This window comes from Sarcophilus harrisii, chromosome 1 (assembly GCF_902635505.1).
Source record: "Sarcophilus harrisii chromosome 1, mSarHar1.11, whole genome shotgun sequence".
In the NCBI taxonomy this organism is placed as follows: Eukaryota; Metazoa; Chordata; class Mammalia; order Dasyuromorphia; family Dasyuridae; genus Sarcophilus; species Sarcophilus harrisii.
The window spans coordinates 481,281,621-481,307,573 of NC_045426.1; the positions used below are offsets into that span (position 1 = coordinate 481,281,621).

The following is a 25,953-nucleotide window of genomic DNA, read 5'->3' on the forward strand; positions in this document are numbered from 1 at the left end:
AGCATTTGCTTGGAGTCACAGAGCTAAGTGTTAGGAGGCATGACTTAAAACCAAGTTTTTTGATTCCATGTCCTAGCAGTTTCTACCAGGCAATGCAGCCATAGAAAGGGAATTAGAATATTTTATTTTCATGTGCTATGGATCCATGTTCTTTGAACATCAATCCAAATGAAGAAATCATTGCACAGTTCAGAGAAAAGGATCTATTGGTTCTTAAATTCTTTATACCAAATTAAGATATGATGTGTAGAGGATAGGTATCTTCTCAGGCTATCCAAGTATTCTTCCATTATTCACAGATTCTTCATTAGTTACATATGCAGCTCCTCTATCTTGACTTTCAGAATTTCATATTTGTGATAAGCATGAGGTGATCCTATAGGACAGGAATGGGGATGGCCCAGTTGGCTAGCAGGCCATATAAGGCCCACAAAATCATTTGCATAATCAGCTGAAGATGATGATGAACTGAAAACTTGGTAGAATAACCTCCTACTGCTTGAGTTCTAGAAGTTGATAATTTTTTGTGGCCCATGAATGATATTATAAATATCCAAATGGCCCTTGGCAGAAAAAAAGTTCACCACCCATGCTATAGGACAATTGGGCATTTATTCAGTAGCCTAAGAGCAGATCATATACCCTTCCTGGGAACATTAATAACTGACTTAGCAACATAGGAATTTGCCTTATGATCTTTGGAAAGATTGTCCAGCCTAATAAGCCTAAGAATTTTCATCATGCTTTCCTATTTTTGCTCATTGTTTATTTACAAATGCAAAAAGTTATAAATAATATTTCATATTTATATAGCACTTTAAGGTTAATAAATGTCTTCCTCAGAGAAAACTAAACTTGAAGTGAGAAAACCTGGATTGACTCCTAGTTTTGTCACTTTATGCTATTTTGGGCAAGCCCACCTAACTCTCACCTATAAAATAAAGCATCTGGGCTAGATTATCTCTCTTAAGTCATGTCTAGCTCTAATAGTCTGTGGTTCTGTGAATACTGTGAAGCTGACAATGCAAGTTTTATCATTTCCATTTTACATATGAGAAAACTAAAGCTGATAGAAATGAAATAGGATTTATTTTTATTCACGGAGCTAGTAAGTGGTTGGAGATGACCTATGATCATGTTATCAACATGGAAAGTGATAACATAATCAAAAGAGACATATTACATAAAAGTGGGGCAGACTAGAATTGATATTTCAAGAAGATCCTATGAATTAGTGGGTGGCTGAATCAAACTAAATGTCTAGTAACCATCCTGAATGTGGCATATACGAAAGAGAGCTTAGTATCTTTCCTCCCCAAACTTCTTCTCTGCTAAGCTTCTTGAACTGTTGAGGATACCACTTTTTTCTTATGGATGAGGTTCCCCACATCAGTGACATGGTCAATTCTTCACACATACTTATCCCATTAATATAATAAATTGCCTAATCGTGTCACTACTTTCACCATCCTTCCTCATTACTCACAAAAGCACTACAGTTCAGGACCTCATCACCTGAACATCTCTTGCTTAAACTATTACAGAAATCTTTAAATTGTTCTCTGTGCCTCAACTTTGCCCTCTCTCGAATCCATTCTCTACACAATTGTAAGAGTATTTTTCTTAAGGTACAGGTTTGATCATGTCACCCCACTGCTCTCCAAATTTTAATAGGTTCTATTGCCTTTAGAATAACTAAAAATTCCTATTTGGCATTTAAACTTTGCACAATCTAGCTCCTACCTACTTTTCCAATCTTATATATTATTCCCCTCCATACATTCTAACATCTGGCCACAACAACCTATTTGTTGTTCTTTAGCATATATGATATTCTATCTCCTGTCTCCAAACCTTTCCACTGGTAGTCTCCTCTCACAATTATTTTTCTCCCTGCAGAAGTTTTAGTTAATACATTTCCATTTTCCAGGAATAATCTTTTTTTTTGTTCTTTTATTCCTATCTATTTCATGTAGCTGGAACCCATTTTAAGGGGACATTTAAGAAGCTCCTCATTATCCTATCCCATAATCTATTTAATCCATTTTTCCTTAATGTTGGACTTGAATATGTTTGCAGTGGGTGACATTAATATATTCATCTTATTTTAAATTCTTATGATAATGTAATTTGTATGTAGATAAATATAGTAACACATACAAATAACTAAATAAGTACATTCACTTAATTTTTTTGGGGGGCAAATGTAGTAGTTTCAATTAAGATTATAATTTTAATACTATATGTGAAAGTCATAGGTATTATCATTATAAAGAATCTAATTTTAGTATTTTTAATAATAAGAGGGAAGGTGGGTTTAAGACCCACCTTTGACAAATAATGGCTATGTTACTCTGGACAAATCATCTAACTTCTCAGAATCCTCAAGCAATCTCTTAAGTATAAATTGCAGTTGTTCTATATTGAAATTTCCCTCACTAGAAATCCCCTATATGAATCAAGTGCCAAGTTATCCTCAACTATGTCTCTCCTCCCTCTGCCCCTCCTAAACAAAGCAACATACCTTAACCACTTTCAGGATTCCTTCATTGGTTTTTGTATCAGTTTCTATTACAAACCAATTCCCCTCATTTCCAGAGGTAAAGAAATATTCAGCAAACCAATTATCTGTGAATTCTTCATCAAGATCTATTACTTGAAACCGAATCACTTCAGAACTAAGCATATTTTCTTCAATCTTTATTGAATACTGAAAAAGAGAGTTGCAGAATTCATTAAGGGTAAATTATTAGTCTTTTTATAAAAGAAATTTACACTATTTCCTCAAATAGATGTTCTACTTAGAAGGAGGGCATTTGAGTTGTATACCACAAGAAAAATATAAGGACCAATGGGAATACTTCCCTAAAGTGTGTTGACATTCCCAGCCCACTCAGTGCATACCTATGATCACAATGGTGTCAACTAACTCATTTCAAATCATAAATATGAATGAAGTGTAAAATAGTGTCATTTTTTTCTGGTTTCAGTCATGTCAGATTTTTTGAGACCCTATTTGGGATTTTTGGGCAAAGATACTAGAGTAGTTTATCATTTTTTTCTTCAGCTCATTTTACAGAAAAGGAACTGAGGTAATCTAGGTGAAGTGACTTGCCTGGGGTCACACAACTAGTGTGTCTAAGGCTGTATTTGAACTCAGAAAGATGAATCTTCCTGACACTAATCCCACTACTTTATGCACAAGGCTACTGATCTGTACAATACTGTTCTAGGCACTGTGAAAGTGGGATTGTTCCAAGAAAGATTAGTGACATCAAATCATGTAAGAAGGGATACAAATCTGTCTATCATCTATCTATCTATCTACCTATCTACCTATCAACCTGTCTAAGTATTTATCTATCTATCCATCTGTCTGTTTGCCTGTTTGTCTATCTAACGTAGGTTTGTTAAAAAGTAAGAACATACCTGTGACTCTTTAAAATATGGGAAATTGTCATTGACATCTTTAATCGTAATTTGACATCCACATTCAGTTGCTTGTCCAGCTCCATCAAGATCTGCACCACTTACAAGCAGGCTATACTTGCTGTATTTCTAAGTTTAATAAAAGAAAAAAGATAAAAATAAACTTAAAAATACTATATTTTAAACACCAAGAACAAGAATATTTTTGTATAAATCAATAAGTTCTTGAAATAGAAGAACTATATTGTCAAACAGTGAAAAATGCCACTGATTGTAGGCTGTACTTAAGATTTATACAACTCACATTTGGGGGAAAATGTGTGTGTTGTATTTACACTAAAGTGCTTTAGAAAAGCTATGACAGCATGGTAGATAGCAAGCTGACCTTGGAATCTGGAATACTAGATTCAGAAAAACCTCTGATACATATTGTCTGTGAAACCATGAAGAAATGACTTCACCAGTTAAGAGACCTGACAAATCTTTGAGACTATAAATTCCAGAGAGATAACTGACCTAAATTCTTAAAGAGAAGCTCTCCAGTGGGAACTCCCTTTATTAATGAAATGAGAGGTCCAGTAAAAAAAATGTTACTGAAAATTCCTTTGTTTCTTATTGATTAGGATGTTTGAATATTAAGTTTCAGAAAAATAAATAAACTACACTTAGTGATCAGACTATGGATATTGTCAACCACCCATCATGAAAAGTATAGCAGAAGTTGCTTTCACTACATACCTTTGGTAGGTAACTTATCTAATAACTATCTCTTGTGACCAGGGGAGTAATAGTTATGAAGTTATGGGATGCCCCGTTGGTAGATTATAGGTAACTCTGTTGCCTTATGGGCCTTGTAGATCACAGTGTGGCATGTGATCCATGAGAAGTTGATATTCTTTGAGTACAAATGGACAGAAGGTAATGGGGGCTGCACCCTTGAGAGCTAAGGGAGGAAACTGATTTTCCACTTCACATATAATGATTTTCTGTTTTTCTCCATTTCCAGAACTCAATGCAGAGAAAATTGCAGAAAAATACAGAAATAGGAAATTCAAGAGAAAAAAGCAGAGTGATAAAGAATATTGATTGCTATAAAAAGAGACAAGTTTAGTTGAAAGAAGTTAGAGAAGTTAGACAAAGAAAAAAAAAAGCTGCAATGGGCAGCAGATGGGAAAGACTGGAGAACTACAGTTTGAAATTCCAGGGAAAGTTTGAAATGAATTCTCCCCCAAATCTTTCTTTTTTGTTCAAAAAAATACTTTCACTCTTATGTTTCTACATTGCTCTGGTTTCATTCAGAAATTTAAATTCGCACAGCATGTAGGAAACTTGTGTCTCTTCCTTATGAAGGTTGTATTTTGCACAATAAAATCACATCCAAGCTAACTAATTTGGCTTTGTTCTAACTTCTTTCCTCTTTTTGTCTTTGAAAAAATATAGACTTAAGGAATTCTCTATTCTGACTTTGTTCAAGTGAAATTCTTTGGCAAGGATATCTTTACCTCTCTATCAAGAGTATTGGTCATTGAATGCACTTCCCCAGTATGTCTGTTTAGGAGGAACATGGGTTGTCCTGCAGGCTCTTGTGAGATTATTTTGTAGGCAATTTTAGAATTTATATGATTTGGTTCGTCAGCATCTGTTGCATTTAACACCATCACCAGAGTATCTAGGGAAAGAGAAGTTGAAAAAAATGAATATTTATAGAACTATGTTATATTCACACAAAAGAATCAACAAAGCAAAAAAAAAAAAAAAGAATCAACAAAACTTTATTATGTTCCTAATCTACTTTACAATATTTATTGTTTATATCACATTGTTTTGCAGATATAATAGTATAATCAGGATTTAACTGAGTCAAATTTTTAAAGCTCTTAAAGGCATGGGATCTGAATAGCTAAAAAAGCAGCCTACAGAAGATTTAAACATCTTCAAGCAAAGACTAGATTAATTCCTATTGGGGAAGGTGTAAAGAAAATCTTTGTTTAGGGATGGTTTTTGAAATTCCTTCCAGCTCTGAGATTCTGAGAGTTAAATGAGCTGATTTATATGAACATTTGTAAATAAAGATGTACATAGCCTTGTGCAGTGATAGGTAATTGATCTGAAAATCAAACCTGAGTGTGAGTCCTGCCTCTGACACATACCTGATGGATGCGCACACTAGTAAGAACACTGAGGGCTAGTTTGTTTTGTTAGAAGTACAATTTTTTGTCCAATATGTCTTAACACTATTGTGACGTTGATGTAAGGGTTTTGTATGCCCAAGTTGAAGTATTATTTGTATAATTAAAAAAGTTTTTAAGTTAATAATAAAAATATTTGAAAATTCTCTAATTTTGATTCTCTAATAGAATTCTTTATTCCTGAACTGGGAAAAAATATACCTTTCAAGGTCTTTTATGATTTATGGCCCTCTTTGAAGGCAACTAGCCCATGCCTTGCCAGAATGATGGTTACATTGCTAAATGACCATTGCACCTATTACTTATAGTCTTGGAGAGTTCCCCACTCTATTTGGAACTTAAATTAGCGTATGCCTACCTCCAAGGGCATGTTTATTCCATGCTGCTCCCTTTCCTCTAAATTTTGGTTCAAATACCTTTCCTCCTTCTGTGAAATCCTTCGTTTGATTTTACCAGTGGAGAATTACCTTTCCCTTTCAGACCTCATATAGCACATTGTGCCTCTTTTCTGCATGTAATATTATGTATTATTGTACATATTATTGTACATCATGATTATTTCACTGTATCATATAATTATTACATATTCTCTAATTCCTAGCATAGTGTTCAGAACACTTAATAAATGTTTTATGAATTGAATTGAGGGCATATAGAAATAACCTTGTGGGTATTTTTGATTATTGGTGATTGTAAATATGCCTTTATATTTATGTAGCTGCAAGTGAACCTGACCTAATCTTTGCCAAATTTCTACTTTAGGGTTCAGGAATTGCTTGAATTCGATTTTATTGGACTTAGGAATTGGAGAAATTTTAGTCCAGATTGAAACTATGATCCATATTCAGTAAATTCAATTTGATGGTATAAATGGATTTTTTTCTGAGGGGAGGTGGGCAACAGGAATATAATAGATGTGGCAAATACAAAAGGAATATGCCTTCTTGTCCTTGAAGAACTTAAAGCCTGAGGAGAGGGATAGGGAAACATTTAGCATCAAGATTAAAACAGCACTATGTGATAGCTTGTTACATAGTGTCCAATGAATTCAAGAAGTGCTGTAGGGATCAAAGAAGAGGAAGACAACTGTGGGGTTTGAATGGTAAGATTGGCACTTAGAATAGTCAAGCAATTCTCTTCTCTTTTGTCTTGTTTTGCTGTTGGCCAGGTCTATCTTTTTCCCATTTGTTTCTACACATACCTTCAGCTCTATGATCATTCTCCTCATCTCTCTCCCACTGGAGCCTTAGATATCACCCTTTTCCTCTTCCTTGCTCACTTTTCCTACTATTCCCAAGTTTTGAAAGGTAAGGTTTTGGTTTATCTTGCCAGGGGCCTGATCTCTGCCTCCTTGCCACTTACCAGAAATCTCCCCATCAAGGTGTTTCATGTAACCTTGCCTTACAGCAAACCCTTACAAAATTTGCCCTGTTAGAATGTAAGCTCCCTGAAGTCAGGGGCTCTTTTGTTTTCTTATATTTGTCCAATTCTTAGCATAATGCCTAAAACGTAGGGTTAAGTGTTGAATAAATACTCGGTATATCTCTTTTGATCCAATTCATTCAATGACCTAGCCTATCTAGAGGGAAATACACAACCGTCTGTGTATTAAGGATGACATAAAAAGGGTTGATTTGTCATCAAACGTTTTCCAACTACAACTTCCTCAAAGAGAATAACACCAAATTGAATTAGAAAAAATGAGATGTCCAGGTGATGTCTGTTTCTTAGAGGGAGTGTGTTTTCCTCTTTCTAATCCTACCATCTATTTCATTTTCATTTACTGCCATAATTTCTTGCTCTCTTCATATAACATAGGCTGAGCTAATAGTTGTCTTCAAAACCCTCTGTGATTATAGTTTTTCATCCATGTGACACAACCTTTAAATTGTGTTGAATTTAGCTGTAGGCTTTGTTAAAAGCAAAAGCCTTTAATTACTCTATTTAATCAACAGCCTTGACTCTGTCTTGCCTTGGAAAACATGTATCCCAGATATGTAAATCTTGCTACAACCCACTCATGTCAATTAGGTATTGCACAATTTAGTAAAGAGGAAGATTATGCTTTTAAATTTTGCGTGGAAACTTCAGAATGCATGGGAGAATGCAAAGGGGAGTATTGTCAGATATGTTCTCTGCTTTCCTACTGCCCTTTTTTCATTCTTTAGATTAATGTGCAACATTTTGCTTTATTTGGACATAACTATGCAGAACCAGCTATACTTAAAATTAGCATTTATTATTTTAAAAATTATAACTATTACCATTCCCAACAACAAATGACCAAAACCAGTATGATCTTGGGAAAGTCATTTATCCTCATCAGATCTCAATTTCCTTATCTGCAAACTTTCCTTATTCTTCTTTGGAAAAATGACCTCTATTTATGGTTCTCATTAACTCTTGTGTTTTCATTAGGTTTAGAGTTTCTGGAGACATTAATTTTAGCATCATCCTAGGAACTGAATAAGTGACCTGAAGTCAGGTTCTGGATCACTGAATCTTTGAGTCAGCTACAGTTCATTTAATTTAACCCTTATCTGACTGAAAGTCTTCATTTTTTATCTTTTGATAATGGAACCTTCTCTAAACTCTACACCCAAAGGTGTACTTGTAAATGTTTGAGAATCAGTTCTTCTGAAAACATATGCATGTTACACTTTTAAATTTAATTTATATTATTAAATTTTCCACTATTATTTTCTCAAGTCTAGAAATCAACAGAAGAATAAATTAAGTCATGACTTGTAGAATTTTCTGATTTCCAAGGTATAAAGATCACACTGAAAATTTAACAATTGGCTTCCTGGAACTGTGTCAAACTCTGCAGCATTTCTTATCAAAGAGCTGGATATATTTGTAGTACCCCTTATCAAAAAATACTTGCAAAAATGCCATTATGAGCATTCCTGTCATTAAAAAAAATCTGCTTTTGTTTTACAAAGTCCTCTCAAAAAGAGTCCTTTGTTGTATCCACCCACCTTATATGATATACCCTTGGGATCTACTCATTTTTAACTCTTCTTAGAATTCTGAGACCCTTTGCACTTAGAGCAAGTCCCACAAATCATATTGTAGACAAGGTATAATGTGTACCCCAGTTGAGCCAAAGTTGGAGGAGAGACCAATTCCAAAACCTCCATCTGAAATTTCTGACTTCAGTAGGTGTTAAAATGTTGTTTCTATGCTGTTGAATACAAGCTGTTGGAGCTGTCACCAACTTGTTTGATACCCCATTGCAAAGCTCTTTTCATCCTGCCTTGGTTATTGTCATTCTATCATCTAGGATTTATTAAGGACTTAGTATGTGCCAGGCCAATGCTAAGCACTAGTCCCATTTTCTGTCAGGTAATACTCTCTTATAAACTATAAAATGGTCAGGTTTTTTTTCTTTCTTTTCATCCATTGTTTTTCAATAGAAACCAGAATTAAGTTTTAGGTTATACTTTTTGCAAAGTACCAGTGTATTTCTCACTGGCTCAGGTCACCAAAGTTGCATGGTTAATTAGGTGTTTTCCAAGGGTTCTAAAATATCTCTTTCTAGCATTTCCTCTTCAAACACACCACTTTTTCCAATCAAATATTCAATAGAGTTTCCTGACAGACTAGCCTTTTCACTTTCTTTGGCATTACTACTAAATAGCTTAACTCACTATTACTTTTAATCTTGTATCAGGACAGAATTTTTGACTCCTGGTCATCAAATTCATTGCTCCTTTTAAAAACATACTCATCTCAGGAACTATATGCTGTTGGACACTACTAATTTTATCCTTTATTAAAGCAATTCAGTATACTATCATTATCTTCATAGATCAGGATTAAATTTTATATGTATATGTATATATTATCAACCCTCCTGATGATATGCAATAATATTATATACTTCAAAGAGAGTGCTATATATCAGACATATAACTTTGAAATTTCAGAATGGTGAACTAAAACTCTAGTTCAACTGCTACTTTGCTATGTGGTCTTGCATAAATTGTACTTCATATAAACTTCTTTCTTTGTAAAAATTAGGCAAATACTTCTTTACTACTTTCAATGGATTATTCTAGGAAATAAGTTTTGCAGTTTGTTGTATCCACCCAGCTCACCCTAGTGATGTGTAATTTGGGAAAAAACTCTGGAATGGGGGATCCTGTGGAAGACTTACTTGCTGCGCTGTTTTCTTCAATTTCACCATAGAATATGCTTTGTGAGAACACTGGAGGATTGTCATTGACATCTAAGATTTTGACTGTAAGTATAAGAGGCTTCTCTACATCTCTCCCCCTTTCATCTACAGCCCGACAGGTAATCTAGAAGAAAAATAAAAATAGTATTCACAATGAGAGGAAATGCCTGACACTAAATTGTCAAGTGCTATACTTCATAAATTGACTGATTATACATTATAAGCACCAAGATTGCTTTCTAAATGTTAAAAAGAATAGTGCAATCATCAGTCATACCATAGAAGGGGAAATTCATAATGATATTAGGCTTATTAGATATTAGATAAGTTTTACTTACCAGGAACTTTGGGGTTTCCTCTCGATCAACTATTGCTGTTATGTTAATTTCTCCAGTTGTGGGGTTAACAATGAAGATACCATAAGGGGGCTGATCAATTCCCACTCCAGAGATTTGATATGTAATTCTCTGGGTTTTTTGAAAATCTGAAGTAATCTGCATCAAAATATATAAAAAATTATGGAAATCATGGTTCAAAAATTTTTACAAATCCCTTTCCTTTTCTTTTCTATTCTAGAAAAACTTCTCATTGTGAACTCTGATTAATCATTCCCTTTTCTATTTGAGGACAATCTTTCTGCCTTCATTTATTATCTCTACTTACTTTCTTCCTCATCTGGAAATAATGAGGAACTTCAGATGTAAACTGATAGAGATGACAAGAAGGGATTATTTGTTTTTCATGCATAATATCTCAATTTTCTAAGGAGGTCTTTGGGTATTAGGGTTATACCATGAGGGGTATGGGTACTATGCTTATATCCACAGGTTAAAGAGAGAGCAGAGAGTCTTTAAAACATGTGCAAGAATAAATTCAGGTCTTTCAGTTACTTAAAAGCATTGAATAATGCCTCTGGTTGTAGATCTGAGGGGTTAAGTGTGAAGAAGAGAAAGAAAGCCAAGTGAAGATGATTGATTTTAGATTCAGAGATCAAGGTTCAGATTCTATCTCTGGCTCTTTGAACTTCTTCAGTTTCTTCATCTGAAATGAGGGGATTATATTAAATGACCTCTGAGGCCAAATATAGTCCTTTTAAACATAGTAATGTATGTGTGTATATGTGTATGTGTGTGCATATATGTATACATATACACATATATGTAAACTTATATGTATATATATTTATACAATAGTTAGGTAGTAGAATGTGATGGCAGAATGAGGTCAGACTACAAAACTCCTCTTATTCTGTATTTGATGTATTCTACAATCTAAGGTACAGAACCTGCCCTACTCATCTAACTCTCTTTTACTACACAAACCTTTTGTTCTAACCAGCCATGATCATTTTCAGCTCCAATTAATTTTTGCTCATGTGACTCCTTTAGAACTTCACCACTACTTACCCATTCTTCAAGGCTCAGTTTAAGTACCCAATTTCCCATAGACCTTTTTTGACCATATCAGTTCATATTAAATCTTCCCTTCCCTGAAACTCCATAGGAATTATTATTCATACTAATTTTGGCATTAGACACATTCAGTTTTGCTATCTTCTCTAGCAGTTTCGCGAATATATTTTCATTCCCCAACTAAATTATGATGACAGAGATAATGGCTCCTCTCCATATCAAACCAGTACCTTTAGGAGGTACTCAATAAATACAATAATTTTTGTTATTTTAACTGATCAATAAATGTAGCATTTGCTGCTGTTCCTGTTTAAGTCTACTCTTTCTGGTACTTCTACTTCTACTTCATGTACAACTTACAACAGCAATTGGATTCCTCTTTGAATTATCTTCTCTTTCTCGACAAGGTTTTGCAAATTTAACCCATTCTCGTTTATATCTTCTGAGGGGCTTCTGCAAGGCTGTTCCACTTTCTTCATTTTGTTCTTTTACCTTATTCAAAAAACCCAAAAGACAATAAAAGTTGTGTCCTAGTTTTATATATCTATCTATATCTATATCTATATCTATATCTATATCTATATCTATATCTATATCTATATCTATATCTATATCTATATCTATATATATCTTTAAACTCCAAAAGACCTAGGATCAAATTTTTGTTTACTTGTTTGCAAAAGAAGTACTTAAATATTTTTGACAAGGTTGTAAGCTCCTTGAGATTGGAAACTCTCACATTTTCTGTACACCTCAAAATATCTAAGAGTTTTGAGTACATAGGTATTGCTTAATATATTTGTTTAAGATGAAGAAGATGATGATTAAATGGAAGAATGCATTTGAGGAATTTCAATATATAAATATATAGAAATATGGTTTTAAAGATTGTTTAGAAATTTGGCAGAAACCCAATAAAACATTTATTTGCACAAATGTATGTTATTTTTTCTGTATTTTTTGTCTCATCTATTTTTATCTGTATTTCAGTCAAAATAATGTATTCATACATTACCTCTACCCAGAATGTACAGTTGACCTCTACCACCACCTGTAAATATTGAGAGAAAATTAGAACCAAGTTGGGTTCTTGGAATTAAGAAGAAAATTATAATCATTATTATGAGTATGTATATTTTTATATATTCATGTTTTTGTACCTATAACATTACATACATACATGCACACATACATGCACACACATATACACATAGGATGTTTTGAGTCTAGACTTGTAATGTCATCAATATAAGGCACTTCTGGTGTGGAAATTCCTTCTGCTATAGTAGATCAGTCACTTGTTTGTAACTTATAGCCTGACAATAGTATTTAGGGGGTACCAAGAAGTTAACTGACTTGTTAATGGTTGCACAATCAACACATGACAAGTTGATGATTAAACTGAAGAATGCATTTGATGAATTACAACATAGAAATATATAGAAATCTGGCTTTAAATATTTAGAAATTTGGCTCTGCTTGAATGCAAGATCACTATCCATTGCAATGTGATGCCTGTCCAGATCTTAATATATAGATATCTATTTCACAGAGGACGGGTTTTTGATGAACAAGAATTGAAGAGAAGTCACTGCCAGGAAATGACACATGTTCCCAGGAACAAGTTCTTCCTGTTCTTTACTTAGACAAGGATAATTTTACTAATAAAGAAATAACCTAATTGACTTTGTAAAAAACATGCCCAGCAGTCTGTTTCTGCAGCTCTCCAAATTTCTTATCTTCTTCTAAATAAAAATGGACACCTGAAGCTATTGAAACTAAAGAAGAATGTGATTATCATGAATTTAATTAAATGTTAAAATGGATTGTTTTCAAAATTCAAAGCCCCCTTCACTTCATAGTAAAAGGTAGGCTTGAAGATTATGTTGACCATTTCTCATTGAAAATTAATGGTATTCAAGGTGAAAAGATATCTTTTATTGGATATTGATGGTTGAGGAGAATATAGCTGGTGAAGGTCAGGGCAATCAATATAAAAGATGATTATATCCTTTCAAATTCACAAAAATGTAGTTTGTTATGTGTTTGCTAATCTGTTATCTTCACTTGCCCATTCATACTACTGGAGTCAAAATATTATAATAAGTGAATGATGAATGCCCCATTGTCCACAGTATAAGACAGGTAGGGAGTTAAATGGCCCAGTGGATAGACCATTGGACATGGAGAATTACCAAGTTCTACTGCATCATTTTACAGATGAGGAAATTGAGGGACAGATAGGTTAAATGATGTGCCTAGGGTTATGCTACTAGTACTGTTGAAGGTAGAATCATGCCTACTCATAGTATAACAAGCATTTTTTGTAGTTAGTTTTTATTAAAATTTTGTTCAAAATACATTTTACAGACTTAAGATCTTGATGTTTATAGCCTTTTTTAAAAGAGAGAAAAAAACCTTAGAGAATAATGAATCACAGAGCTTCTGGCCCCTTTTTTCTTGATTTCATCCTAGTTATCTCTGTTCCCAAGTTGTCGTTCATCTTGTTCCTTTCTCTTCTTCCTTCTTCCCATTGAAAGTCTACCTATACCTAAAGTGTCAGCTTAAGTCTCACCTCTTCCAGGAATCTAGACTTGAGATTAAATTCCTCACTCATCTTCCCCATCACTGAACTCTTATTATTTCTAGTCTGCCCCATCTCCTTTGACATTGATAAAGATATTTTATAGTTTGCCATTTCTTCAGTTGTGTGAATATAGCCTCCTCAACTAATTCTTGACATCTTCAAGGCCAAATACTAGGCCCTTTACTATTCTGTACTTACCACAGAATTTAGCAGAGTTCTAAGCACTCCTTAGATACTAAGAGATAATTATTAATAGGCACTAATCACTACTTATTGGTTTATGACTACTTGAATTAAAGAGAAATAGTTTAAAATGTTGGGGAAACTTTATTCAAAAAAATAGTAGTTTCACTAAGTAGTGACTCCATTAAGGAGCAGTGGGGGAAAGAAGTCCAAAATGAGAAAAATTTTAAATTAAAAAAAAAATCTGGTTCAAAGCTTGTTTGCTCTGTAACTAAATGGATTGATTGTTACACGATTAAATTAATTCTTAAAAGCTTGTTAGCTAGGCATAGCCCAAGATAAAGCCAAGGAACAAAGAATACCATCCCAAGTGATTCTAAGTGATTGACAATGGCATTAGGCTGAAGCTCATATTTAAGGGACATGTGTTCATCATTCTGAATAAAAACTAGGAAATGTGGTTATAACAGGTCTGGTCAGGTCTGTGTCTCACTTCTGCTGTTCTTTATTAAGCAACCATCTTGTAATCTCCTCCAATTAAGTCCTTGGGAAAAAAGCCCAGGGGAATACAGTTCTCTTTACTGGAAGAAGTGCAAGAGTCACAATTCACAAGCTATGAGACATGGTTACACTGATACCACCCAGAGGATTAGTTTTTTTTCCTGTAGGTATACAAAGTATAGTTAGTTCCCACTGAGCCTATTTCAAATCCTCTGTGACAATAGTACTTTATACATTCTTTAAGAAATACATAAATCCTCATAAACCCAAATTTCTCTATTCCTATGAAATGTTCAAAGGAAAGACAAAACAAGGAAAATGGATTAATAGTTTCACTTAATATGTTTGTAATGAATAGGAAGCATTGGAATCATGAGCTAGAGATTATTTAATTCACATTCAGACTCCATGATTTAATAAGCAAAGATTTTTGGATAAGTCTTCTGTGTTTCTGCTCAACTTGAGGTAGGTGGGTCTAGCTTTTAAGAGATTAATCAGCTAGCATGCCCCAGATCAGAGCCAGGACTAAAAGGAAAGCATCCCCAGGATCTTAAGGACCTTACTCATTAAAAAGATGTTAAATACAAACTCATATTTAAAAGAAAGTTGTTCAAAGTACCAAGAATGATAACAAATATGACCATTATAGGTCTCAATGTCTAGTAGCCTCCTAGTAAATCCTGAATCTTGCTGTGACTAGAAAAGGAGGACCAAATTATCATACCGACACACACATAAAGGCATTTCACAGCCTGAGGGACATCAGTGATAAGAACAACAGTTGATCACCACCATCACCACTACCACAACAACTCTATTTCATGGATATAGAGAATAGGTATTTTGTTACTGTGAGGTATGTAAGAATCCTAATACTTCATTTCAACATTGCTGTGCTGCTTCTCTTGCTCACTGAATCTCTTAGGGTACATGTGTTGATTCAAATGGACTACTATAGACATAATGGGAGTAGAAAGTAGTTGGAAGGCTTTTTTAAAATTCTAATTTAGGGAAAGGACTGATCTTCAGAGTATCACTTCAGGATTAAAAAACCCCAACAACATATATTTAATGTAAGATTGAAGGCTTTTCCTGGATGCTCTCTTGACTTAAATTACAAAATAGCAAGACTACATGCTAAAAAGAGCTGAAAATTCTTCTCTTATATGATTAGAAAAATTTGTATAGCAATGACATAGATTAGCAGAGGACCGGCAGATGACAGAAAAGGTGGGAGAAATAGGGATCTAAAGAGAGCTGCCTAGATGTGAAGGATGAATGAATGATAATTGAGAACCCCTCTCTTAAGATCTTCCCTTTTAACAACAAAAGATAAACAGAACCATCTGACACTGTGAGCCTACATAATATTCCATACCCATAGGTTAGTACCTCTCCCTTCTACTTAGATAATTGGTAATTCTAGAGCTAACATATGCTGGGGGCAGCTAAGTGGCTCAGTGAATAAATTGCTGGGACTGGGATCAGGAAGACCTGAGTTCAAGTCCTGCCTTAGACACTAGCTGTGTGACCTTAGTCAAGTCACTTAACCTGTTTACCTTACAGGTTCCCTTATCTATAAAATGAGTTGGAGAAGGAAATGTTAACATTTATGATTTTGAGTAGATAGATGCTTACTTAAATCATGCTTTGTACCTGGCTTAGATTTCATGGACCCTATGATTAAGGAAGGCATTAACTGTACATGCTCATACAAATATAAATTATTAGAAATAATTCAGTCTTGCTTATACTTCTGCCTAAATCAGGAGGATTGTGTGGAATCTCTTCATGGGTTTAGGGTTTTGTCCTTTTGTGCAGTTATTAAAAAAAAATTCCCCTTCAACTCAGTCTGAAAAACAAAGCCCTTTCTCCCTTCTTATTTCCTTTTCTTTCTTTCTTTTTCCCTTTCTCCTTTCCTTTTTTGAAAAATTGGATTTTGCCACATACTATCTTTGTGACTAGCAAATCACTCGGTATTTCTAGACCTCAGTTTCCTCAGCTACAAAATTAGGAAGCTGGATCATACATATTCTTCAAGTTCTCCTCTAACTCTGAATCCTATAATTCCATGATTATAAATCTAGGATACTTGAATCTAGGATATTTGAAGCCAAACTTGGGTTATAGTGTTAAGTTTACCACTAACTGTCTATTTAAATGTGGTCAAGCTATGAATCACTTGGCTTCTTTGTATTTCTGTTTCTTTATCTCTTAATGAGAGGGTTGGAATAAAAACTCTTTAAGGTAGAGTATAATGGTTGGTTGGATCAGGATTTGAATACTGGCCCTGTTATTTATTAGCCACATGATTTTTGGACAAACTATTCCACTTGTTTGGGCTTCAATTTTCTCATCTATAAAATGAAGGTACTAGATCAGTGGTCTTCAAACATTTTGATCAAATGTTTGTCAGTAAAATTAAGCAAATACATGCAGATCTACTTATTTATAAATTATATGTAAATATATTATATATACAACATACTATATATCATATATAAATAAAATATATATAATACATAAAATAAGTAATAATGTAACATATATATATATATAAGTAATATATATAACACATTATATATACATAATACAAGTATAACTGAACTGATAATTATGTATAAATCTTACATAGGAATAGAAGTGAAAAGAGGATGAATTAAAGATGAAATAATTTTTGATCCTAGAGTTAGTAGGGAAATACTGGAGATTATTGAGCAGAATAATAACATTCTGACTTGAGTTTTAGGAGGTATGCATCAGTATGGAGGAAAGATTGGAGATAGGAGAGACTGGGCAAGGAAACTAATTAAGAAGATATTGCAGTAATTCTATTGAGAGGTGATGACAGTCTGGACTAAGTAATGAGAACTGTTTAAATACAGAAAAGAGAACAGATGCAAGAGATGTGAAAATGGAAACGACCATTTTACAACTGATTAGATTTGTGTGTGAGGGAAATTGGGAACTTTGAGATTATATTTAAGGTGTAAACCTGGAAGGAAAATGGTTTCCTTAACTGAGTCAGGGAAGTAAGCAAGAAGGGAAAATTTGAAGGAAAAGAATTGTCATAACATATCTGCTACTGCTCATGTAGGATGACTCATTTGAGCTCACCCAAAACATGAACAAAAATGGTGAATAGAGCATCTTACTAGCCACTGTGCTGGAGTCCAAAGCCCTTCAAAATGGCCCTGTGGTGCCTGACACAGTCAAGAAATAAACAGGCTAATTGTGTGTGTGTGTGTGTGTGTGTGTGTGTGTGTGTGTGTGTGGCAACTGTTATTTTGGATTATTTGGGTTGTGATTAGATTATAATTGCTCTGAGGGACCTACATCTAGCTCAGAATGGGCAAAGGTTAGAAATTTGTACAGTTAAGGGATTGGGGAAGATTTGAGAGTGTTAAGAGGTCAATTCAGGTATGATCACACTGGGAACAAGCTCCATGACAGGCTTTCTAGGGCAGAATAGGATATATCCCATCTTCCTTCCTTCTAACTGACTTTTTACACATTCCTTGAGGTCAGACCATGGCCACTAGGAGGTCATAGTTTCTACTTTAGAGACCCTAGGTTTTGAGATCCTTAAAAACTCATGATATATTTCAGCTTTAAATTCTACACATCTATGAATCTTTCCCCAGATTTTTAAACCTAGACATATTTGCTTTTGGGATTTTAAAAAAATACAATTTTGATTTTTTTTGTTTTTACAATGTTTTGAAATTTCTTCTACATCTGTCCTCTCCCCACTCTGCAAGAGCTATACTTTGTAGCAATGAATTACTTTTAAAAAAAGGAAGACGAAAAAATAGCAAAACTTACTATTACTCCAAAAAATATGATGCAAATATATGCAGACTTCTACATTGGTAGACCCTTCTCTCTCCACTCTTCTCCTCCATTTTTGTAAAGGAATGGAGGAGGTAGGGAGCTGTCTTCTCATGTCTTTATTAGAGTAAGTTTTATAAAAATTTTGAAAACATTAAATCAGAGTTTTGATACAATAGATTACTTCAGATCTTAGATGTAGAACTTGAAAGACCTTAGAAATCATCTGATTCACTTTACAAATGAGGACATTGAGTTCTAGGAATATAAAGTGATTAGGCCAAGGTTTCATAGGTTATACATGGCCAAGCAGGACTTTGAGGAAGATTCTGTTTTCTAATTTCAAAACCAACTCTCTTCCTCTTGTGTTTAAAATTCTGAACTTAATCTGCATAGGATGTGGACTAGTCTAATCTTATAAATAAAACAAAACAAATTTATATTCCCTAAAAATTCATGCTTTCAGATCAAGTATTTGGCAAAAATATGCTTTGTTTTAAAGCATAAAACATATAATTGGAGATTAAAATCCTGTCTATTGATTAAAAACATTTCCTAAATAAAGAGGTTATTTTGCCTCTAAATGTTTGTTTTTTGATGTGCACATTTTCATTATACATGGGAATGTATTTGAACAACAACAAAAAAACCCCTTAACAAATAGTATGACTTGTTCTAATATTAGAAAAATTTCCCTTCTCTCCTGCTCCCAATCAGTCTATAGATAAGGTGTCTCCAAAAGTGGGACTATATGGAATAATCCTAGGAGGGGAAGTCTGGGGTTTGACCCCCAAGTCATACATGATCAATCAAGAGGAGGCAGCTATCTGGGGTCCTGTTTCCTATATAACTGTACCAGCCTCTTAAACAGCTCTAGTTCCACCTCTTACCTCTGGTTTTTCAGGATTGTATAGGTTATGGGTGGGTTCAACAAAGTTACCTTGTGGTTACTTACCTACCTGACCCAGACACTTGTACTAACTAACCATGGCAGGAACATTTTCTTTTTCTATTTTCTTCCCCCCAACATCTCCATATCATATCCCTCCTATCCATTTCTTTGTGGCTACTATGTACCATTTGCCGGTGGGTTCCATGTTATGGAGGAGTGCCTGTTAAGATTCCAAACACTTTTTGTTTGTTTGTTTTTAATGGGAGAAAATAATACCATATGAAGAGACATAGGCAGGTTGTGATTATATTTTATTTTCCTCTCCAAACTCATAGTTCTCTTCCAAACTGCCTTATTTCTTTCATCTTTCTAGTCACCCAAGTTTAAAATGCTCACACTATCCTCAAATCGTCATTTTCACTCACCAAATCTATTGAATCATCTGTCAAGTCTTGTCATTTCTAACTCCAGAATATGTCTGAGTCCTTTCTCTTTACTCACATAGCTACTAACCCCTTTCAGACTCTTCTCATCTCTCATTTAAATTATTGCAACAGCCTTTTAATTGGTTTCCCTGCCTCAGATCTTTCCCATTTTCAATGAATATTCTACATACCTATAAAAATGATATTCCCTACTGACTATATCATGCTCTAACACAATAAACTTCGGTGACTCTTCACTCACTCAAAGATTAAATATTTCATCTTTACCTTTCTAAATTTTTGTGCTTTGTGTAAATTTTACAGTATAAACAATCATTAGAACAGAAATATGTATAATTTATAAGTTAATCATACACACATTTGGAGATTCATGCTTAAACATTTTTTAATCCTAGGGTGTGGGATCTAAACTTTTTGGAGATGCTGCACTATAGAGTTGAAAGTTGAAATGCTGAATAGGACTTATAATTTGACACAATGTCAAATTTCCACACCCATGCTGATTTAAATTAGCACTTTTTATTCTTTCTGCTGTTTCACTATTGTTAACTTTACAGTTGCCTTTTTAAAAAATGTCTTTGTTGTTCTTTGGAATCATCCTAAGCTTAATTTCTTGTCAAAATAATACAATATTCATGGTCAAAAACAATCACAACATTAAAGGGGATAGCCAATTTCATCATCATAATCATTATTTCTGTTCATTTTAATAAAGATAATATTCCTAATAATATTTTGCATACTTTTGCAAACATATTTTGTAAATAATAATCTCATTTTCTTTATATATCTAGCCTTTGAGCTAGGGAGGACACATGTTGTAATTTCTGTTTGACAGATGAAGAAACTAGGCCCAAGAGATGACTTGCCCCAAAATCATAAAATGAGCACCACACCATGATCAGGGTCAAGGTCTGGGAACTCCCAACTTGAATCACTCAAAACTGTGCTGATCTTTTCTTCTTTTGATCTCCCACCAAACTTATAGTTTTATTGTTGTTGTTTGGTTTGTTTTAGTTTTAGTTTTATCACACAACTTAATATGTATTCCCTGTATGTATGTTTTGATTCACTTTATATTTATGCTGTATATTTCATATTGTCTCCCCCCATTAGAATGTAAGTAAAAATAGTGATTATTTCCTTCATTGTACTTGTATGTCCAATACCTACCTCAGTGCCTGGCATATTAATAAATATTTGCTTGTTGCTTGATGTTGCACAAAAGAATTTTGAGTGTGCCCCAAGATGAACTTGAGGATGCTAAAGATCCATTTAGTAGGGACTTCAGGAAATTATGGAATATTGGGCATTTCTTGCAGCTTGCTGTGTGCACTGCTGTGAGAATGTGCTATCCCTGACTCTAGGGTATTGTAGACCCTTCAAGACTTTCAGAATTTCTAAGGATTCAGGCCTGGATATGGCAGGCCTTGGATTATGACTGCTTTTACAGCACATTTGAGAGCTGATTGTAATCTAGAGATTTGGTCATGACTACAGTTGTGAGAGCAGAGCAGTTTCAAGGCTAAAAGTTCTCTTCAAAGCAGGAAAGTCCTGACAGATATTGCATATACATATGTATTATTAATTAACAATTTTCTTTCTTTAGAAAAAAATCCCTTAGCCTAAGGAATATTAATATACCATTTCAGATCCCAGAAAGTTCCAATTGTGGACCATAATGGCAAAATAGGACTTTTGAGCTTGTCTTAGTTAATAAACAAATTTCAACAGTGTTCTTGACTTATGCCCAACTACTGTCTAAGACTACCCAGGAAGGAAAGTAATAAGTTAGAGGGAGCTTGCAAAAAGCTCAAGGAAATATGGTATAATAGAAAGAATGCTAGAGGCTTAGGTTCAAATCTCAGTTCTGACATTAACTCATTGTGTGAGTGTAAGCAAGATTCACCAAGCCTAAGTTTTTTCTTCTGTAAAATGAGGATAATGAACCTTGAATACCTCTTTTGCAGGGTTGCTAAATGGAGAATGTTTCATAAATCTTAAAATTATATATATATATATATACACATATATGTATATGTACATATACACACATATATGTATATACACATATATATGATGATTATTGACATGGGCACTTTGATTATGTAGAAAATTGCAGTTTGATCAGTTCTTTACTCCTTGGAGTTGCTAGGAAAGACCATTAAACTTCTACTTCTTTCTGTAACATTATTGATAAATAGATAAATATGAGATAACAACAATGGAAATATAATATTAGAAAAAGTGAATCTTGGTAATTGGGAAACCAACCTTAGATCCAAATACAGCCCTTGTTTACTTCTTGCAGTCATCAAAAATTCACTGTCTCAAAAGGCATCCCCTTTCACTTATCAGAAGCTCTTGTAATTGGAAAGTTCTTTCTGTTTTTGAACCAACATTTGTCACTTCATATTGATCTAATTATTCTAATTTCCTCAATACAAAGCAATTTTTTCTGATGCCCAGAGTGACATGGAATTATATGGGGGGAAGAGCCCTTGGTTTGGACTTGGGCTTTGTCTCAGTTCCTCACCTGTAAAAAGAACTAGAAAAGGAAATGGCAAACCACTTCAGTATTTTTACCAAGAAAATCCCAACTGGGGTCATGAAGAGTTGTATATGACTTTAATGAGTGGACAAAATAAAAATATCTAAGATAGCATTTTTTCAGTCTAGAGTTAGGAAATTGAATAGATTTGTTTTTCATGTATATGTATTTCATGTTTTCGTTATTCAATTATTTCGGTCATGATCAACTCTCCTTGATCCTGTATACTATGCCACTTAGCTGTCCAAATGTTGTATCTCTGTGTATCTATATCTAGATATATCTATGTTTATTATCATCCTATATTTATATTCAGAGGTGTGTGGGTAAATATTTGACAGAGCACTCCATATGTATGCATACTACTATGCTTCTGAGTTTAATCTTCATTATTAATGTTTTTCCATCACTTTCAAGTCTAGACAATCAACAAAACAATAAATCCAGTCTGATTTGTAGTGTTTGCCAATTGTTAAGGTATGACTGCTTACAATGAAATTTAACAGTTGGCTTTTGAGAGTCAATATGAGCTCTCTTGTTTCCAGCTTCCAGTCCTCTCTTGTTTATATCGTTTATAGCTATTTTATTTGGGGTGTGCCAAAAGTCTTATTGCAATTTTAAGCTTTAATAGCTTAGTGAAGTTTAAGACTTTTGGAATATCCACATATCTATATCTATACCACATATATCTATATCTGGGTCTTTGCAGATATTGAAACACACACACATATAACAACTAAAATACAAACTACAAACTATCTTCACAAAAATTGATACTTGGCTTCACTCTTTTTTGTGAGAAAATGGTTAGTGTTGACATAATATGTTTTCTTAGTAAAGGCTTATTATATTTTATAAAGATGCTATTAATAAAATGGCTTCTTTATGCACCCATCCAATTGCAAGGGAAGGGAAGACAATGAGCATGAAGAAAGCACCTACTATGTTCCAGGAACTGTGCTAAGCACTTTTTACAAATATTATCTCGTTTTATCCTCATAACAAGTCAGGGAAGGAGGTCCTATTGTTATTCCCTTTTTTATAGTTGAGGAAATGGAGGCAAACAGAAATTGGATGGTCCTACATCTAATGTCTGAGGTTGAATTTGAACTCAGGTCTTCTTAATTTTAGGTCTATTGCTTTCTCCATTGAGCATACTTCAAATTTCAATAAAACAAAACACTGATTTAAAGATAATTCCAACTGCAACTTAGATATCTTAAAAAAAACATCTTAAGGGTCAAGAACAGACATAAGATATCTGGTCTAGATAACTTTGAGAATTAGAACTGGATCTATTTTGTTTATTCAGAACCCTTACTGTAGGGTAGACACTAGATGAGCTGATATCTAAATTTCCTTTAATTCCTAAGATTCTTCTGTGAATTGGTATGTTTAGATGGTACAGGCATTTCCTTTAGAGAAAAATGAAGAAGTTGGCTCTTATTTTGGTAGTCTGGCATTAGGATTTTTAACAATTTCCTTAATCTAAAAGACATTGAAATAATGTTCACTGAATTGAAGAAATACTTGATGATGATTTATTGAGTAGAAATTTCTCTGTGGTTCTTTTACATATGTGAATTGTTACATCCAAATGAAAGGCAAAAAACCCAAAATAATATTGCTAAACGCAACCTTTAAAATGCAATTTAAACATTTTTCATTGAGATCATATTTTTGTGGGTTCTCCTCAGTATCTGTAAGACCCAATATTTCCATAAAATCTTTTTAAAAAGGAGCAAATAATATATAAGGAGCAGTTTGTAATTACTGGAAGGAAAGAGCAAACTTACCATTAAAATGACCAGAACTCCCGCAGTTCTTAAAGCAAGCCAACTCATGGCCTCTGATTTCTCCTGCAAACAAATCCCAAAGAATGTCTCAGTCCTAGTCTATTGAGCCTCTTGAAATGGAAACTTGGAGAAGCTATATCTTAGCAGTGTGTCTGCTTCCTTCTGTTAGAGTGTACCCATGGAGCTATGTAATTCTCCACCCTAAAGCTCTGGGTTGGTCTCACCTGAAAGACTTGCATCATTTTTGCTTCCAGGTAAAATCTTAGACACACCTCATTTCTTGTGAATTGAATCCTTTGATGGAAGCTGAAAGGAAATTTCACAGGCTGAAGACAAAGTGTAATAGGAAGATGTCTAGTGAATAATAAATTCATCACATGGAAATGAAAAAGCTACTCTTGATCATAATGAGAAAGAAGATGCCAAGTTTCTCCTTTTAGTTAGACCTTTTTTTTTTTTTAAAGATTGTTTTTATATGAAATTTGGATATATACAGTATAAATACATGTAGGGGGCAAGAAGTTAAACAAAGAAAAAAAAGTTTAAAAAAGATTCGAGAAACCAGAAAAATATATTGCCTTATATTGTAGAGAGAGGTTAGGTCTTAGAGTTAGCATATCTGAGTTAGAATCCTGTCATGGCATTTATTGATTCTGTTGACTATAGGCGAATGACTTGATGCTTCTGAACTTCAGTTTTCTTATCTACAGAATAGAGAAAATAATATTTGTAGTTACATGCCTCTGGGGATTATTGTGAAAACCAAATGAAATAATGTATGTAAAGTGTTTTGTAAACTTTAAAATGCTATATTCATAAATTAATATCATTATTATATAATTGAGTATTATGTTTTATATTTTTAGATTGATTTTATCATACTAGTATAGACATACATAGACATACACATACTCAGACATAAAATTGAAATGGAAACTCTTGTTCTATCTTGGAAACATTTGGAATTATAGATAAATTAACCAAGTAATTGGCACCTTTAATTTTTCTAGCCAGAAGGAAACTATTTAATCACAAAATCTGAGCACTCAAAGGGGTTCCCTATTCTAACCTTTGGTATTTGCCTCTTTTATTTTTCCTTTTTAGGTTGTCCACATCTTTCTTTTTTCGGTTTTAGTGTTCAGAAAATGAGACAAAGCTATTGGGAGGAGGGTCTGATCTGGGTTGATTCTGAAGAAGAATTAGCTCATCCATTTTTTTTTTTTGAAAGCCATCAGCTTGGATTAGAATTTCATAAGAACAGGCTTGAGGTTTTTTGCAGGTTTTTCCAGCAGTAGAACTGCATTTTTTGGCGATATTCTCATCTAGCACAAGGAAGTGATTGTTTATACAACTTTTCATTTTAATTTTTCCTTTTCTTTCCTTTCCTTTTCTTCTTTCCTTCCCTCTCTCCCTCCCTCTCTCCCTCCTTCTCTCCCTCCCTTCCTTCCTTCCTTCCCTCCCTTCCTTCCTTCTCTTCCTTCCTACCTCTCTCCCACCCTTCTTTCCCTCCCTCCCTCCCTCCTTTCCTTCCTTCCCTCTCTCCCCACTTCCTCCCTCCCTCCCTCTCTCTCTCCCTTCCTTCTCTCCTTCTCTCCTTTCCTCCCTCCCTCCTTCTCTCCCTCCCTCCTTCTCTCTCTTCCTCCCTCCCTCCCTTCCCTCCCTCCTTCCCTTCCTTCCTTCCTCCCTTCCTCCCTCTCTCCTTTCCCTCCTTCCCTCTCTTCCACCCTTCCTTCCCTCCCTCCCTCCTCCTTCCTTCCTTCCCTCTCTTTCCCCTTCCCTCCCTCCCTCCTTTCCCCTTCCCTCTCTCCCTCCCTCCCTTTCTTCCCTCCCTCCCTTCCTCCCTCCCCCCTTTCTTCCTTTCCCTCCTCTCTCCTTCCCTCCCTCCCTTCCCTCCCTCCCTCCCTCCCTCCCTCCCTTTCTTCCTTCCTCCCTTCCTCCCTCCCTCCCTTCCTT

General features: G+C 34.3%; 1 protein-coding gene across 1 annotated transcript in view; it reads right to left on the bottom strand.

Moving 5' to 3' along the window:
• The window catches only part of DSG3 (desmoglein 3), a 40,638-nt gene extending 16,455 nt beyond the window's left edge, over window positions 1-24,183 (bottom strand). The window contains 8 exon segments of the mRNA XM_031946484.1: window positions 2,525-2,710; window positions 3,430-3,558; window positions 4,932-5,098; window positions 9,781-9,925; window positions 10,140-10,295; window positions 11,574-11,705; window positions 12,229-12,264; window positions 24,001-24,183. Coding sequence (XP_031802344.1) covers window positions 2,525-2,710; window positions 3,430-3,558; window positions 4,932-5,098; window positions 9,781-9,925; window positions 10,140-10,295; window positions 11,574-11,705; window positions 12,229-12,264; window positions 24,001-24,048 — 999 coding nt within the window. The 5' untranslated portion in view covers window positions 24,049-24,183.
• Window positions 24,184-25,953: the final 1,770 nt, after the last annotated feature.